The sequence below is a fragment of the Carassius gibelio genome, chromosome B21, assembly GCF_023724105.1.
Source record: "Carassius gibelio isolate Cgi1373 ecotype wild population from Czech Republic chromosome B21, carGib1.2-hapl.c, whole genome shotgun sequence".
Taxonomy (NCBI): domain Eukaryota; kingdom Metazoa; phylum Chordata; class Actinopteri; order Cypriniformes; family Cyprinidae; genus Carassius; species Carassius gibelio.
Window position 1 is genome coordinate 5,266,035 of NC_068416.1, and position 19,314 is coordinate 5,285,348.

The 19,314-nt window shown below is 39.0% G+C and overlaps 1 protein-coding gene across 4 annotated transcripts in view; it reads right to left on the minus strand.

The window, feature by feature from the left end:
- Nucleotides 1-406: 406 nt before the first annotated feature.
- Nucleotides 407-19,314, minus strand: part of LOC127986631 (gamma-aminobutyric acid receptor subunit gamma-2-like) — a 48,924-nt gene continuing 30,016 nt past the window's right edge. The window contains exons 7-10 of one of the 4 annotated variants that reach the window (XM_052588945.1): nt 10,526-10,678; nt 7,598-7,803; nt 6,024-6,047; nt 407-4,120 (exon numbers count right to left, since the gene is read on the minus strand). In XM_052588945.1, the coding sequence (XP_052444905.1) occupies nt 3,842-4,120; nt 6,024-6,047; nt 7,598-7,803; nt 10,526-10,678 (662 nt within the window). In that variant the 3' untranslated portion in view covers nt 407-3,841. Of the gene's footprint in view, nt 4,124-6,023; nt 6,048-7,597; nt 7,804-10,525; nt 10,679-19,314 lie in introns of all 4 variants that reach the window. The other 3 variants (XM_052588944.1, XM_052588947.1, XM_052588946.1) reach the window with 3 other exon arrangements.

The window sequence follows — 19,314 nt, forward strand, 5'->3', positions numbered from 1 at the left end:
TGATGATTTGACCTTGTTTTGTTCCTTTGTATTCTATAAAAATGTCTTATTTTTCCAGTATTTCCAGTATTTTTGCCATTTGCTCCTACATACTTGTTTAATAATCACAGACTTTTCTTCTGACCTGCTTAAAGTGACTGCTACACTAATATTATCCATTTTTAGTGCTTCTTTAGCCACTTAGTCTGCTGTTTTATTCCCTTATAACCCAGCATGCACTGAGACCCATAAAAACTGCACTACACTTCCCAGTTGACTTATTCTCCAAAATAAAATCTGGAAATACCTTGCACCAAATACTGTTTTGGTAATTTGCCCAAGGTTATTTCATTATGAATATTGTAGTGGAATACAATCGCAAAAATCTCTGGTACTTCTTCTCATTTAAGAAATACATCCATACACCTTATGAATGCAATGTTTTATTGAAAAATTCCACAGCTCTGTGCTTCTCCTTCAGTAAAATGATTTCAGTACATATAATAATACAATGCAAACCTTTACATGAAATCACCAGTGTCCTTTTAGTACACTACTCCATAAATATATAGATACGCTGAACAGCTGAGAGCTTACTTTCAATCTTTTTGCTTTGCAGCTTGTCATTACTGCTATAGAAGCATGGTAAATGATTTAGTGTTTCCCACAGGCAATAAAGAATGTAACAATATTTATTATTTACATGTGCTCTTCACAAATATTGTATTTGTTACTAAAACACTTTCATTTTCTGAGATTTATCCATTTATATATCTGATTATATTTGTGCAATCAAGTAAGAAACGAAATATATATTTATATAATATATAAACATATTCAGAATTTAATAATGCTTTATCCATACAAATATTTTTTTCTGTGCAAACCCAAACAATCAACTGCCGCTTAAGTGAAATTATACAATATGAAAGCTTTTAACAATTTAGATCATGTTTGGAAGATACAATTAGCAATAAAGCTCAGTTACAGTTATTGTACTAAACAAACAAGATAAAAGAAAAGAGATACCACATTAGATCAGATTTCACATGTACAAAACACAAAGTTACTTGAGAAACAAAATTGCATAATGTAATAAAACTAAGTGTAAAACAAAAATTTCCCCTTTGTTTTAAGCATAAATAAAACAATCTATATTCAGGTTTATATGAGGAAAAAAATCAAGAAATATCCTCCGGAAACAAGTCTTCATATCTTACAATTTTCTTCTCAAATAGTGCATCTTTTTACCTGAAAATAAGACTACAATTCTGATTAAGAAAGCATTTGAGGCATGTGAGTAATGTCAGCAAACACACACACACACACACACACACACACTACAATTACATTGTAATTTGATATTGTAAAACAAGTTTTTCTTTATGCCACAAAATAATACACTTACATTAAAATAATAATAACAATCCTCAAAACAACCAAGAAATAGTGAGAACAAAACAAAAGTGCTGGTTAGCTCTATGAAAATCTCTAGCAATGTCCCGATGGTGGCTTTTAGAGTGAAACTTTATTTCCGGTATTGAATTATAGCATTTTGACTTTAAAAGTACTGATAATATGTATTAAAACAAAGGGTTAACAACCAGACAAAAGGGCTTTTAATTTCACTTAAGGTTGCACTTGACATAGAAATGGTAATTCTACATTAAATTAGTAGTATGTCCAATTTTCTCTTTGTATTTCATAAAAAAATAAATGGATAAAGCATTGGGTGTAAAAACAGGAAGCTTGCTGAAATAAGCTATTTAAATCGATGTTAGAAAGCAAAAGGATTCATAGTTTGGCACCAAAGCGATCCACATTCACACAGTTTTCTATTGCTACCACATCCATGTGTCCTACAGCAAACAATAAACAGTGCATTACGAATGGCTAGGTGATGTCTCTGGGGTGTTGATTTTCAGGACAAACATCCAGAATAACTATTCAAAAGAGAAACAAATCGAGCATCGCTCTACTACTGTGATTATTCTAGTGGAGGTGGCACACAAACAACAAACTGATTCTACAAAGGGCTGATAGTAAAGTTGATATTTCTCAAAAGAGGATTTTTCAGAAGTCTAATTTTAATACGAGTATAAACAAATCAAAAATTAACCATGCTCACGTGTATGATGCAAAAATATCAAGATGCATAAGTAGCCAAAAAATACAAAAGCGTACCATATGCTGGTTTGTTCAGGTGGAAGGTTAATGCATAGGGATTGGAAATCAAACTGTATACAGGTCTAGATTATGTATTTCTGATGTAGCTGAAACATTTAGCTTATCTGTCAATTTTGCTAGCAAACAGTTGAACTTTCTTCTTTTGGGAAGAAAAAAAGCATTGATTTTAACTCCATCACTGGAGAACAGACCTATACATCTGATTATACCCTCATACTTTGGCAAGTCTCTGATTTCTATCCACAGTGTTTTAGTTGCATTTGTTTCGGTGTTTTGTACTTGAATTGATCAGTGATAAAACTTGAGCAGTATAAACATAATTATATCATAAGCATAGTTACTAACCCGGGGTGAGATTTCTAAAGTTAATGGGTTATTAAAATAGAAAGTTGGTTGTGCTTGCATATGTTACATTTTATTATTGACAGTTTGTAATTTGTTTCCTGTGTATGCATGTTAATGTTCTGTCTAAATATAATATTTACTACATGCATGCATGTCATTTTCTAAATGCAACAAAACTGAAGCTGAGTAACACACATAAACATATCTATCTACAGATTATTTACTCAATTCACTGAAATAAGCAGTTTTGTTTTTTGTCAACTGAATTGTATAGTATTGAGTGCAAGGGTGACCCTCCTCCTACGTTTGAGCCTAATTTATTATAACAACATAAATTAATACACGAATGAAAAATACAAATACATAAAGACATTTTTTTTGACAACATTCTGTTACATGTATATATTACAAATTTTGTTATATATATCAAAAAATGGAAAGGAGGCTCATACTGAAACCCAAAATTATACAAAAAAATAATACAGTACTTATTTATACATGTAATAATATCATTGTGTATTTACTGTGGAAATGACTGACATCTAATAGTAAAATGTAGCCTGAACTGTTCTAGTTAAGCTTTCCTGACCCTTTTTTTAATTTTTATTAATTGATGACAATAGAAGACTTTTGCTCATTTTTGGCCTAAAAGGTGCATGCAGTATGATCACTACATTATACAGTATTCATCTATTTACAACATCTGTACAGGTGACCGCACGTTTGACCAGCCGTGACCACAGAACGCACAAATAATAAGAGCAAATACGAGTGTATACAAATAAATTCTCGGACACATTTATTTATATTTGATTGATTGCTTTTACCTCACATAGGCCTGACAGCCATGCATTTGAAGAAGTTTCCCAAAATCTCTTTAGTGCTTGCTCTTTAGGGGCTGAAAGGACATGTAGGCATGCAGTCCTCAGATCTTCTGCTGCTTGCTCTACACGATTCAGGAATAATCTTACAGATGCAGGTTTTCATCGACCTCCCCGTCGGCGCTTTTAATGTTTTCTTTTTTGCTACAACTTTTGCTTTATGCACAATGTATTTTTACTTAAAAAAAAAAAAAAAAAGTAAACATAGACAAACTGACAATTCCACATTAAATAAATGCACACACACACACACACACACACACACACACAAACATCCTAAAATGCACTTAAAAAAAAAACAAAAAACAAAAAAAAAAAACACATAGAATGGTAAACCAACAACAACACAATGCAACTAATTTTTATTTCAGTGGGTGCATGTTTCCAAGAAAGGGTCTTGCTGGAATCTGTAACATAAAATAAGGCCAGCCTATATTTTTCAAAATATTTTAAAGATAAAGATAGGAAAACCAGTAAACTACGTTGAATAGACCAAATGCAGTAGGAAAGAAAATGCGGGCGTAAGAGTCTATCTTAGTGACACGGATGTGCAAACGGCCGTGCCGCCACGCTCCTGAGCGACAGTCCTCGAAGCAGCAGAAGAAGCTGGAGCAGTCCTTCCCATCCAGACACTCGTAGCCGTACTCCTCGTCCCGCTCCTGCATGTGGGTGGCGTTGTTCATCTGGATGGTGGTGGCCGAGCGCGGGCGAATGTCCACAGTGGGGGCCTGCTTTTAGAAGAGAAAACAAAAACAGTAAGAGTCCGACATCTCGACCAGCTGTCGGGGCTGCGTTCAAACGTCTGTCAGTGGATACTTTACACCTAATACTGCAGGTAGAGTGCATTGTGCAGATGCAATAGTTGGCTGTAAAACAGGCTTCTTGAGTTTACTTTCTTTCTTTAATACTTAAAAAGTAAATTATGTATATGGCTTTTCATTGCACATTTATCTGCCTGTGTTTTATATTTGTTGTGCAATGATTATATTACACTAGTTTATGCACCATGCAAAAATAAAACATAACTTTATTATTTACTTACTAGAATGGGGTCCCACTTTTTATTAAGTGGCATTAAATCCTATGCACATACATCAGAAAATAAGTGCAATGTACTTATGTTGTTCATATTTTACTGGAAAACACATTACATGCAGGTATTTTTAAAATGTGAGTACAAACATGTATGTACACAATAAGTGCATTGTACCAAATTATTAATTTAAATGTAAGTACATAGTAGTTAAGGCCACTTTATGTAAAAATTAGGACCCTAGAAGTCACTACAGCAACATTTCCCATGTGAGACCACATGGCTTCTGTCTAACATGGTACTAAGTGTCAACACAGAACTGCTAAATAATATGATTCTTAAATCTTAAATCTTGGCCAGCATCAGTACTAAAATAGAAGTCTAAAAACGCACTTGCAACACACAAATGTTATGAGACCTCCATGTAAATATTTCCCATCAAAACCATGGGATCATTGGGACATATCCACATTTCTGGATTCACAATCATTTTGCCCAGCACTGGAAGAGTGCTTCAGATCCCTTTGAAAAACGAAGCATGACCAGCTGTTCACGCTGGCTTCTCCGGGTGCACGCTATGCAGCATTTAGGACAGAGCCACCTGAGGCTGTGCGGAAACGGGTCATGTGACTCGCTTCTCAAAGGGTTTCGCAGAAGCGTTTGGAAAGCACAAGAGCACAGATAGCTTGCTATGTGGAAAGAAACAAATACAGTGGAATTGACAGCTTTAACTGAATGAAATACGACAACCTTCAAAGAGAAACTTCCTCTTCCGTCTTACATTATTAATCTACATTTATGATTTTATTTTTGTTTTGAACTGTGGTTCCCAACTGGTGGGCTGTGAGACAAAAATAGATTGTACATCTGAAAGGATCGCGGGAGGAAAACAATAAGCACATTAATATGTGATATGATAAAATCACTTAGAATACTACTAGAAATTCATAATTAGAGTAAGGTAAGGAACACACATTTATGTGCATACTCGCATCAGTTTGGCAAAATTTAAGATGTCATTTGTATAGAAAATTAATAATTTGTCACATTTTTTAAATCAAGGTCCTGAAGCAAAACTAGTTGAGAACCACTGGAATAGTCTGGTATGTTGATTTCACATTGATCTGTTTTCCGAATTCTTGAGAACTATCTTTTAATTCTTAATAGAAGCTAAATGTAGGCCTGTGCCCTCATGCACATTGACTTTTAAAAGATAACTACGGCTAAATCTGCCAAAGCCATCAGGCTCATGCTCTTTAATTGGGATTAAGCTAATCAGTGTGGTTGTCTGTTTCAAGCTGTTAAGGCTCTGCCGACTATTTCTGTCAGGTTTAAAGCCTCAAACACGCAGAAAAGGAGGAAAGCGGCCACTTTTTAATTAAAAGAATAAAGCAAGTCTTTCAGCCATCGCTGTTGTTTTATTGCATTGAAGTAAAATAAGAGGTGAGTGTGCCCCACTGCTATTCACAGCACAGGAGGTTCAGTGCTAAACTGACTAGATGTTAGTGCAGTGAATCTAAAGACCAGACACAAGAGCAGTGTGGCAGCGCAGAATGCAGAAACATGCATTATTAGTGAACTTTACATGAGCAATATACCTTTGAGGAAAAGAGCCGCAGGAGCTTTTGTCCACACAGGAAACAAAAGAAAATTTGAAATTGAAACAAACAAATACAAACAAACAAACAAACAAACCAACAACAACAACATAAAACGGGCATACAGTAATAATGCCAAAAAGACTCTGAAAGTGGAAAGAGAACAGATTACTCCAACCTCACACACATATATATAGACACAGATGAAGGGTGTGCAAGACAGCATATATTGAGAGGTTCACTGCATATCTTAAAATACAGACTAGAAAATGACTGCTCATTCCTAAGGAAAACACATCTACAAAGTGCATTAACTTCACATATGATCGAAAATGCAATCACATATAGTGTAAACTATTAGGCCTGTCAGAATTTAGAGCTTTTGAACAATCAGGTCTCTAATCATAGAAGGGCAAACAATCACTACCAAAGAACAAAAGATGAACATAATCATCTAAGGAGGAGACTGGTACTCTTCAACTCTGCAGGGATCAAAACTCTTCTTCAGCAAAAGCTTCTTGGTCTTTTATTTGAAGAGTTTTACTTCAGAGCGTGCCTTTGACTGGGAACCGAACTGTCGAATGTAGTTTGAAAATCATTACTCATTAATCTGCCTGACATTCTATACCCCCAAATCAAATAAGACATTTCTGGCATCCCTTTAATCATCTGAAAGTGGAACGACCCATTTGCTGAGATCAGCCCTCCTCACACTACGGATATGAACGCCCCGCTGAGATGAAAATCTAAGGCTGCACTTCAAACCTGCTGCTGAAATGATTCAGATTAAGGACATCACTGCTCAGTGACACTGTTTGACAGAGGTGGTCCACGATTGCAAATCTGACCACATGTAGAGGAAGCTCAGAGAAAAAGGTTCTAGTATGCACACTTATGTTCCAAAACCTAGTGAGCTGTCTCACGGTGTACCGCCTACTCAGGCGTAATGGAAACCCATTAGTGACTGATTAGAAATGCTCTTCATAGACAACCAACGATCACACTTAGCTGCATCACAAATTGCTTTCCTCACACAAAGCACTCAAAGTGGATTCCTACAGAGTTAACAATAAAGACTTAATTGCTAAGCTAACAACACAAAACTGTAGCAAGCACACATAATTCACATGCCTGCTGGACACTTTCTGGCAGCTTTTTAGGCAGGTTTATTTAACTACAAAACTAATTCTATGTATTTAAACAGGCTACCTTTTTTTTCTTTACACTGAGCTCAAAGTAATATCATTCTCATCCAGAAGTGATGCTGCCTTAGAATTTCACCAAAGTGAGATATAATCTTCACATTGGGCGCACACAGCCTAGAAATGCTGCCTAGGTAGCTTGCTAACTTGTTGAAGAGTGTTATTATTTGTAACACTTTGAAGAACTAAATCTTGAATAGACTTTAAGTTAGCAGCTAATCCCGACCCTAAAAAACCCTAAAAATTGCAGTTCTCAAATAGGCTAATCTTAGAATTAGAAATACTAGTAGTAATAGAAATACTAGTAGTTAATAGACTTTATAATGTGGTATTGGTAGTCGATAATGTTAATTGTTCCGGAAGTGTACTCACAGGATTTTTTCTCTTCTTGTCTTTGTTTTTGCTGGGCTTGCGGTTGCTCACAAAGTAGTGGAGCGTTCCGTACTCAATCAGAGCGGCGAAAACAAAGATGAAGCACACTGATACGAAGAGGTCCATAGCCGTGACGTATGACACTTTGGGTAAGGACTTCCTAGCAATGGTACTCAAAGTGGTCATGGTAAGCACAGTCGTGATTCCTGGGGAGAAAAGTAAATAGTACTCAAATAAGAACAAGGAGATTTCATTATCTGTTTCATATGGATTAGTGAGGTTATCAGTGATATGTATCTTTTACATAGCAAGGTCATGTTTGTGGTTTGGCTATTTCCCACTGCACAAAGTCAAGGCTAAAAGCAATAATCACTTAAAGAGTCAGAATAGGGCCAAATCCAAAGCCTCCATATCTTCATCTGAGGATACCAAAACCTGCACTGGGACAGATAAACCAGATCTTTCCTGAAAGGAAGGAGGTTCCTCTAGATTTGACACAAAATCTATACTCTTCAAAGGGCTTCTGGTTGGAGGCTCATTGGTGTAAAGCAGGGGTGTCAAACTAAATTCCTGGAGGGCGAGAGCCCTGCAGAGTTTTGTTCCAACTCTGCTCCAACACACATACCAGGTAGTTTTCAAATAAGCTTGGAGGACATGAATAGTTGGATCAGGTGTGTTTAATTAGGGTTGAATCTTAACTCTGCAGGGCTTTGGTCCTCCAGGAATTGAGTTTGACACCTCTGGCTCACAATCTGAGGATGAAGCCTTCACTCCCTGGACTTCAGACTTTCTCCTTAGCACAACTCCAAACTTGCGACAGTGGTGTTGAAACCTGGGATGAACTGTGGAGATGCTGTGGAGCATGATGAGCCAGAAAGGCAGGGCTGTAGACATAGAGTCCATTGTTACCCACGTGCCACTCAGCAAAAATGGTCCACAGGATAAACAAGACACATTTGTGGTCTCATTCGAGAAGACAGCAGAGGCATGTGGATGGCCGCATGCTCAGTGACAGGCGTGCCTCACCTGCTGGTGTCTGGAGTAGCATCTCAACAGATAACCAAGCAGAACTTCCTGGATTATGAATATCAAGGTCATCCTGTTTGGATCATGCCCTAGAGCAAAAGCAACAGTGAGTCCATTTAACTGGGGAATAAAACAGTCAGCCATTTGTGATGATCCAGCAGGTCTATGACACCTGCCAATCTGGTGGTCCAGCTCATTGCTGAGCTTCCAAAAGATGTAGCCAAATGGGTCCAGTGCCACCACTTGACGTGCCCCCTTGACCACTTGACGTCTCCCTTTCTCCTGCTTTACCTCTCCAGTCCTTCCCTTACTCAGTTCCTCTTCTCAACCCTCAACTTCTCCCTCTACCCAGGTTGTGCAGTAGCATGCCTTCCTGACTGTTGCAATTGGGGACAAGGCTCGAAAAGTGGCTTCCATCTCTCCTTTTTTGTCTGGGGACAAAGGCATAGCGTAAAGGTGGTGGTTAGTGCCTCTGGCAAATGCTAATTTTAGGGAAGGATTAGCTATAATTATTTAGGGAGAGTCTATGTGCAGATGCCTCTTTGGAAAAAAGACAGGGACATGGTAGGTGGGGTTCAGATGTTCAGAAAAGTTCAGTACTTTTGGGTACATTTCAGTCCTTTTCAGTTTAGTACTTTTTTCCAACTGAACTCGGAAGCTGCCAGCAGCCATATCACCCTGTAGCCCAAGAATGGTCACCCACTGAAGCTAAGCAGGGTTGAGCCTGGTCAGTACCTTGATGGGAGACCGCATGGGAAAACATTTGCCCATTGGCCTCTGACCATCATGGCCTCCTAACAATGCCCATATCTGCTGATTGCTTCATCACTTTGTCTTCTCTCTACCAATAAGCTGGTGTGTGGTGGGCATTCTGGGAGCAGGACATGTCAAGTGTACCATCTCAACCTCCTTAAACATAAGGAGAAGGTTCTGATTGTACTGATGATGCCAGTGAGTGCAGCGGATGAACTGGGGACAAAGGCGAATTCAAAGTGCAATTCTTTTCATCGCATTCACAATAGGATCACCTCTCACTATCTTAGATCACTTGCCAAACTGCAAGATGAATTCATAGATGTAGTCTCGCCAGTTGTATTGGTCACATACAGCAGCAATTTAAAATGAACCCTGGATTGGTGGTGCATCTACTTATTGCCTCAGTCCAAACAAAAGACTTTGACAAAAGACAAAAAGCTTTCTTTCAGGATCTTCATGGAACCCACACCCACCATCTTAGACAGAATACTTAGGCCAAACACTGCATGTGCAGGACATCACCGTGTGGATCACCTGTTGGTATCTGGCACTACAGCCCTTTCAGTTCAAGGTGGGCTACAAGATGGGGCACAGATGGCAGTAGCAGGCTACCTCTCCAGGAATGGGGTGCTACAGGCCGGATGGTTGACTGGCTTGAGTAGGGAGGTCAGTATGTGGCTGAAAGGGTGTGGTTGACTGAGGGCTGTCAACAGGAGAGCAAACAATCGGAACTGTGAGGGCTCCATTATGAAGCATCATTGATGCAACACCTCGGTGGGCAGAGCTTGTGCCATCTGCCAATAAACTGGTGTAGATTGGTGTGTAACTGGCCATCATTTTGCACATCTAGAAGGCTTAAATTACATATTAATTAAACAAAAATTAAGAGTTTAGGTCTGATATTTATATTTTGGTGACGTCAGAAGTCATTGCAGGAAAGATAAACTGCTGAATGCTGAATAAGACAAATGGTGTTTATAAGTAAGACAAGATATAAAAAAAAAATCAAATTTACACATAATTTTTATTCTCAAGTGAATTTGTTTTAAGGACGTTTGGATTTACTGTATATAAAAAGACAGAAACAACTTGTGTTTCATAACACAAAGTTTGTTTATCATGTAGAATATAAACAGAGAGTCTTACCCAAAGAAGTTCTGGCTGGCACTGCATCCTTGTTGATCCAAAATGAAACCCAGGACAGAACAACGATCAAAGTACAAGGAATATATGTCTGGATGGTGAAATAACCCATTCTTCTGCTTAAGTCAAAGAAGACTGTCAGAACCACGTAATCTCCTGGGGAAAGAAAATCATATTATAAACAAATGTACACACCTGCTCTCTCCTTATTATTTTGGGTTTCTTTAAAAAAATCCCTCAAAACCATTCCAGCACTGCCTAGTGGAGTCAAGGCATTCTATTAACAAATGCGATCAACACTACTGAGTCACCATGTTTCTTTTAAATCAAAAGGATTTTAAGATAACAAGAAACAAATTCAGTCAAGTTCACCCAAATGTTTGACTGGTAGAAGAACCTTTGACTGAATGTCGGACACAGCGGCTGTTGTCAATTGACCTATTGGTAATGTAAGAGCCATAATTAAAATAATTACAATTAACTTTAAAGTTATATGTGTTTGAGTATATATGATTTTAATATGTTTAGATTTATATGTACATTAGTTAACCTCCCCCCCCCATGTTTATTCCTTAATGGTTTGCTCTCTAATTGCATTGCCTTTAAGCACCTAACTAAGGAAGGGCACTCCCTTTAAGAAAGAAAGAAAGACAGAGCAACAACAGAGTTTTTTTTTTTTTTTTGGCTCCTGTTCATTTTACATGAACATTCAGTAAATGGTTGAAATTTGAATGAAGACATGAGTCAATGCTTTGCCCGAAAGACTATAGAAGCTTATTGCTACAACAGGTAAGCCCCGCCCTCCTTAGTCACTGTTGCTTACTCGCACAAACAAACGGAGTTGCTACTGTCTTACAATGACAGCTGTCAGTGTGAAAACCTTGTCCCAAGAGGTTTTTGATACATTTCAGACACAGAAGGACCATCATTCAAGTGGGACTTAAATATACCATGGAGGGATGTATAAAATATTTCAAAATAAATATGTAAAAATACAAATTACAGTGCAAACAGGAGAAGTCCCATGTAACAGTTGTTATTGCCGCGACAACATCCCGGATCAACACTATTCATGTACCATAGAGTAAAATTACATTAATTTACATTTAACCAAATATGGAGAGGCACTGAAATGTATACCTTCGTTTTTGTGTACGTGACGTGAGAACAGTTTGCTATTTCTTTTTGTGCGTTAGCATTGACTCACTAACTTTAGCATTAGTTTCATCCAGAGAACCCTTGCTGAAGCACACGATGATGTTAACGTTCTGTTTGAGCAGATGAGAATTGCAACTTAATGAGAGTATGGCAACCAGAAAATGTACGTTTTCGTCTTCATTGTGATTGGGATTGAATGCTTTTTTTGCTCTGTTTGGTTGGGTATAGGAAATGTAATAAAATAATGTATATTGCCCATCCTCTCAGGATACCAGGTATCAGTGTTATAAGTACCCCAGGAACATTGTTTTCCAATTTTTGTCGCATAAACATCATCAAATACACGCAAGCTTCAGATCTTCCAATGTTTCGCTATGGTGCAGAAACTTAAAGATGTCTGAGTTATGCTCCCCGAGCAACTGATACACGACAACCATTGGCCCATCTGTGTCCGTGGGGAGGGGCTTACTTATAGGTCAATTCCAAGCAGCAGCTTTTCCAAGATAAATCACAGGACTCCTCAGCATATAATGGATGTTAAAGAACATTTTAAAATAAAACTAAATAAAACTAAGTTGCCGGGTCTAAGCCACTATTAGGTCTCCTCACACTGATACAACACATTCCACACAGAAACACAATAGGAGGACATCCAAACATGAGTGTAAGTGTAGGTGTGAGTGTAGCTGAAATGCATAGAGGACATGGAGGTGATTTCCAATGTTAACTCAACCCACCCTGTTGTGTATCAGCATGGTTGTAGAGCCCAAGACCCAAGACAAAAATCAAGCTGTGCATTGATTTGACTTATGTAAATAAGTGGGTGTGACAAGATATAATTATCTTCCTAGCTGTAGAACAGGCATTCAAAATATTAGCAAACGCCAAGGTATTCACAAAACTGGATACTACCTCAGGTTTCTGGCAAACTCTATTGTCAATTGTGGCCTAATGGTTAAAGTTAGACTTGTTCGATTCTCAGTACTGGCAGTACTGGGTACCTAATTCAGACACAATATCAACAGTTTGTGTGAAGCACATATTCACAGAAGCAAGAAAGGATAATTTGAGTATGTTAAAGTGTTTATGGATGCTGTAATGCGAAGCTATTCAGCTACAGAAGCAAGGCTGAATGTAATAAAGAATCAGAAGGCAAACTCCAACTGTGCTAAACTCATCCTGAACTATACTGGCATGAAACAGAAAACCTGCCCATTGCTGGAGAGCTGCTCCTCAGGGCCAAAGAATTGTGTTTTCCCATGATGAAAGAGATCCTTTCCTTCCTGAATTCAGATCCCAAATTCAGCCTACATTAAATTATCATGATTGCATCACAATATGTTTTAATTGTTTTAATAACAATAACTAAAGGTCAACATCAAATGATTTAGGAGTCAGAAAATCAAGCAAATGAAAAACAACATGGCTGTACAATCTGCACCTCCCTCAACAACACTGCAGATTGGGAAAAGCATGTGTCTTCTAAGAGAGGAATCACAAGGAGCAGTCATTTGTCAAGCGAAAACACCCAGCAAGAGCACAATCCCAGATACACTTACATGGGCAGAGCAGCCTATGGGACAAGTTCAGGCCGAGTGTCTTTACATGTAAACACACAAAGATTTGTTCTTATTAATAAATGTTACATGTCACATATACTTAATATTATAATGACAACTAAATAGTAACGTTTGTAGGCAAACTTTAAGTTGGCATGAAAAAGCCTAGCCAGGAAGTTAGAAGTAGTTTTAAAAGCTTAAAATTTGAGGGTTTTCAGTTTTAACTAATTTGAAATTAGTGACTAGCATGATTAGCAAGTTACTGGTATGTCGTTATCATGTTTCAAGCATGTTGCTAGAATGATTAACAAGTGACTAGTATGTTGTTACCATGATTAACAAGTGACTAGCATGTTGCTTGCATGACTAGTAAGTTACTGTTATGTCATTAGCATGATTAGCAAGTCACTATTATGTTGTTAACAAGTATCTAGCATGTTGCTAACATTGTTAGCAAGTGACTAGCACGTCACTAGCATGTTTCCAGAATGATAAGAAAGTGACTAGTATATTCCTAGCATGATTAGCAAGTGACTAACATGTCACTAGCATGTTGTTAGCATGATTAGCAAGTAGCATCCTGCTAGCATGATTAGCAAGTCACTAGCATGTCTTTAGCATTATTAACAGTTATTGGCATGTTGTTAACATGTTTCTAGCATGTAATTAGTATGATTAGCAAATTACTAGCATATTGCTAGCATGTTGTTAGCATGATTATCAAGTGACTGGCATGTTGCTAACATGTTTCCAAAGCCAAACTCTAATCCCAACCCTAACCATATAGTAAGAACAGTACATATAGTTAATTAATATTATCAGTACTTAAATGTATAATTACACTGTAAAAAGGACAGCGTAAAATAAAGTGTTACTGTATCTTGCATGTAACTGGACAGACCTAATTGAGTGTAACATGTCTTAATGTGTTCTTTAGCAAATGCTATTCTGTGCACAGCATATCTGTCTATAGCTAATAGTAATAGTTGTGGCACAGGCTTTGTTGGTTGCTTTTCCTTATTTACTGCAGAATCTCTGCAGTTGTTCTATGTTTTTGATAATAATCTTTCCTAATGCACCTTTAAAGACTTCCCTTTTTAAAAAGTTAATGATGAGAGCGCAGCAACCTATTTGCGCTTTTCTGACACAACACTTCCTTCCTTATTTCTCGCTTACTGATGGTATCATTAGGGTACCTACACCTGCAGTGTTTCATAAATACTGAGCCTACTCTTTCTACTGACAGGGCACTTTTGTGATGGACTACTCCCAAATTATGCTTACTGTGGTCCACCATTTCAATTTGTATTCATTACGACCTGCATTAGATGCAGCCCCTAAGCAACAGTCTGTCTTTTTTTCTGCTGGCAAATTGCTGTAAAAACACCCTAATTTAGCATACTCAGCAAAGTCAAAGTCAAGGACCATTACTGTCTGTGTTTACTAATAAGGCATCATCCAAACGGCTCCCATGACCTGCTGTCAAAATCACCGGCTGAAAGTGTTTGATGGGTTTTGCAAAACTCATTAGAGGAGACATTCATCTTGGGGAAACATACTCATAACATTAAATCCCATTAACCCATGGCTCAACAAAGTATTGGCGATGAAAGAAGGATAGCCAGATAGCTTTCAAACAGACTTTCTATAGCCAAAACTATGATTGATGTGTGTAATTTTATGATAAAAAGCTTTATTGATTATAACAAGTAACAGTAAAAAGTAAAAAAAAAATTCGAGAATGTTCTGTATTGTCTATACTGCAGTAAATTGCATAATAAATGAGGAGGGAAATGTATGAATTAAGGAGAACATAATTTTGAATCCCTTACGCATTACTGATCACTGATGTCAAAGCTGCAGAGGCGGAATGTATTTTTGAACTAAAAATGATTTCTTCCTGTTGCTGCTTTTGTTTTTGTTTTTTTCAAATGAAATCTAGAAGAAGGTACAGGGAAGTGTATCTCTCTCAGATGCTGTGAATGTTTGACTGAAGTAGCTGCGTCATCTCCACTGCATTTATCTCATTCTCAGCTCACGGACTTCAAAGCAGCCCAGTGCTCAGATTGTCCCTAATGAGAGCACAGCGCAGCACCTCAAAGGCTGAATCTGCCAGGAGATCTCATCTGACAGTCTGCTTGCCTGTAATGGAACAAATGGTGCACCAAAAAAAAAAAAAAAATGATGATATGAGATGTCTGTTTGCCTTTTATCTCTGCACAGTGGGAACATTCCCAGGCTTCTCTTTGAGGGCAGCGTTTTTTATATCTCTCTTTTCCTTCTGTCTCTTTCATGCATTGTTGAGACCTATATGCAAATCACAAGCAACCATGAACAGAAAGAAAGCTTGCCAAAAGATGGTTAAAATAGCTTCAGCACAGGGCAGGGACCTCTATGTACAAATGTTGCTTATGCACAAAAGGGTCATTAAAATGTGTGTTCTTTGCATTTAGATTTTTTTATTTAAAAATTATTTTTGCAATGTATTAGCACATATAGCAATTGCAGTCTTATAGGGTTCCCGACTTTATTTCTGGAGCCCCCTGGCATTGCACATTTTGTAAGTCTCCCTAATCAAATGCATGTGAATTGTTTTAATCCTTGTCCCTTAAATTTAAAGTGAAGTGAAAAGTGAAGTGACATTCAGCCAAGTATGGTGACCCATACTCAGAATTTGTGCTCTGCATTTAACCCATCCGAAATGCACACACACAGAGCAGTGAGCACACACACACTGTGAGCACACACCCGGAGCAGTGGGCAGCCATTTATGCTGCGGCGCCCGGGGAGCAGTTGGGGGTTCGATGCCTTGCTCAAGGGCACCTAAGTCGTGGTATTGAAGGTGGAGAGAGAACTGTACATGCTGTACAACTGTACCCCCCACCCACAATTCCGTCCGGCCCGAGACTAGAACCCACAACCCTTCGATTGGGAGTCCAACCCTCTAACCATTAGACCACGACTTCCCCTTTGGAAAATAACATAATAATGATTAAGCATTATTGTTAAATGGCTTGCATTTTAAAGGTCATTTTAAACTGAATTTAAACCAAATTTGGTTGACCTTCAAATGTGGAAAAACCTTATTTTTCCTCTGCTTTACGTCTAAGCTCCATGACAGTTACATAACTAGCTCTGTCAAGCTGTGTTGCAAACCCGTCCAGACACCGAAGATCCTTTTTATTCTCCCCTTTTAAACTGGTTTAAAAGAGGCTTATCTTCACAGAACAATCAGGGCGCTGATGAACAAACTAATCCTGTATATGTGCTGGGGGAGAGAAAAAATAATAATAATGTGCATTTCAAACAGACGTGATCTAATTAGTGAAAAGCAAAAGAGCTGCAGCTTTAGTCAGTGATAAACTACAGGCTCTCGTCTAATTCACGGAATATGTTACAGAAGCTGGGATACTGTGAAATGTTATGTGAATCTTATATAGCTGTTTATATGCCAGAAAAAAAGAAAGAAAATAAAATTCTGTATTTTATGCACCTTCGTGTCGTTCCAAACCTTTATGCTTTTGTTTTCTTTTACAGAAATATTTTCTTGGCCAATATTTATTTGTCTGTCAATTTAAGCTGATATTAACTAGCAATCTCCTTCTCCACTGAAAAAAAAGAGAGGGATAAGGTTTAGATATATCTGGCAAAAAGCAGTAAGTGTCTGCATTATTTCTTCAATATTCTATTACAGTAGAAATAAGTCTCACAGTTAAAAGGTGATGATGACGTCAGATGAGACTCACTGCTGATTGAACTGAGAGAAGCAGAGATGCAGGCGATTATCTCATTGCATAAGAAAGGAAGCAAAAGGCAGGGGTTTAGACTCAAATAAAAGCATTGGATTCTCACTCTGTCAAACAAAAAGCTGCATGGTTTTATAAACGAGAATCTAAATCATCTAATTCAGGGGGGTGGGGGGTAAGGGTGTAATGAATAGAAAACCTGTGATTTAGACACTGGTTTACTTTGGTTGTAAAGTTTTTCACTTGCATTAATGTATAAAAAAGTAGGACTGGTGAACTGATAAGCTCAGAAACACCAACAGGCCAGGCTCACTACAGAATAAACTGTCTTATTACCAAAGTCCAGAGGACTTCATCGAAGTAAAAATAAAAAGAAGGTTTACATGGTGCAAAGCAGTGGTAAGCATCAGGAACAGGAAGGCCAGTATGAATAATGTATTGTGCATTATGTTGTGAGCTGGTAGATAATAATAATATTGATGCACTGTTCGAATGCACTTCGGATAAAAGCATCTGCCAGATCAATGAATGTAAACAATGTCCTCCACCTTTAAGAGCAGAAGTGATAAAGGTATGTAATAAGTGCATTACCCCTTATGCTTAAATGCTTTAAAATATGTTTTCCTACACTTCAAACCCCATAACAACAAAGCCAAAACAAAACAACAACAACAAGTCACACACACTACTGTGAGGGAGTGTGGAACGAGGAGACGAGGAGTTGAATTCAAGCACGGAGACTTCTTAATAATCTTTGAGGAACCAGGAAATCACACGTACTGTAAGGATGGAAAAGATGACATTCAAAACCGAACAAAGATACTAAGAGCATGAAACACTTTAAATACACATGACTGGACTATGGGATGACGAGACACACCTGGAACTAATGAAACATAATTAAACATGAGGGATAACTGGGTCATGGAACACGTGGGGAGCAAAACACAAGACACAGGACTGACACAACACAACGTCTCGGTTTACGTACGTAACCCTCATTCCCTGATGGAGGGAACGGAGACGTTATGTCGACCGACAAATGGGGGGGTCTCACTTGGGAGGCCAATCATCTCTGAATTTAAGAGAAAACGCCAATGAAAATTGGCTAGTGGATTAACAAACCTGAGCCACTCCCGTGCCGACGGGTATAAATAGGGCGACAGGTGCATCCACTCATTAGGTTTTACGCTGAGGAGCCGAGAACGTGTCCCGGCAACAGCGAATGGTTCAAGGTTGTGGCATGGGGACATAACGTCTCCGTTCCCTCCATCAGGGAACGAGGGTTACGTATGTAACTGAGACGTTCTCTATCTGTCGGTCACTACGAGTTATGTCGACCGACAAATGGGGTCCTATGGAAAATGCCACAACCTGAACCTCGTCACAACCCTGTGGCGCTGCAATTGTTGACAAGCCCTGGCGTGCCACAAAAGCTACGCTTAAGGTCGTAACCTTCCCAAAGCCCCAGTGCAAATTCACTGACCTTGGTACCGAAGGGGCCAAAGGGTGAGTACATCGCTGCTGGAGAAGGCCATGCTGCTGTTCCGCCCACATAAAGTTAATGGAAGGGATTTCAACCTTCAGAGAAAGATTGCTTCAAATCTTCCCTATTTGTTCTTTCAGCTGGCAAGACAATGGGGAAGCGAGCCTTAGGAAAAGGTTGCTACGGAGACCACATCCTACCCGTAGGGAAGCGACATGTGGATATACCGATATGGACTGACCCAGGGGCAGTACTACATATGGAAGGGGTCTCTGAGGCAGGTCCTACCTTGGAGTAGGTATGGAACGGCTGCCAGAAGAGACAGAACGGGTCTGTCAAGGGAAGACACGGGTTTGCCAAGAGGGAAACCTTACCGTGGAAGAATACACATATGGGATTACCCGTAGGGAACCAAGCAATATGAACACCTAGCCCAGTACAGGGGCTGACCGGGACTCCGGGCATGCTAAAGCCAGTACTGGGCCTGGCGACAGACTGCTCCGACAAGTGCTGGAGGATGCTCGACCAGGGTACGCCAACCGGGGAACTCTACTGGGAGAAGAAAGGCGCTCACATCCCCGTGTTAGGGGGAATGGCGCAGCAAGCGTGATACCCAACCAGCCCTTCCCGTCAATTACCTGTTACCCAATACACGGGAAGAAACTGGCTCTACACGGAGGTTGTAAAACCTCGCAAAGGTGTTAGGTGTCGCCCAGCCCGCAGCTCGACAGATGTCTGCCAGAGAGGCGCCGTGCGCCAGTGCATAGGAGGAGGCCACACTCCGTGTGGAGTGGGCCCTCACCCCCAGGGGGCACGGCTCGCCTTGGGAATGGTAAGCCAAGG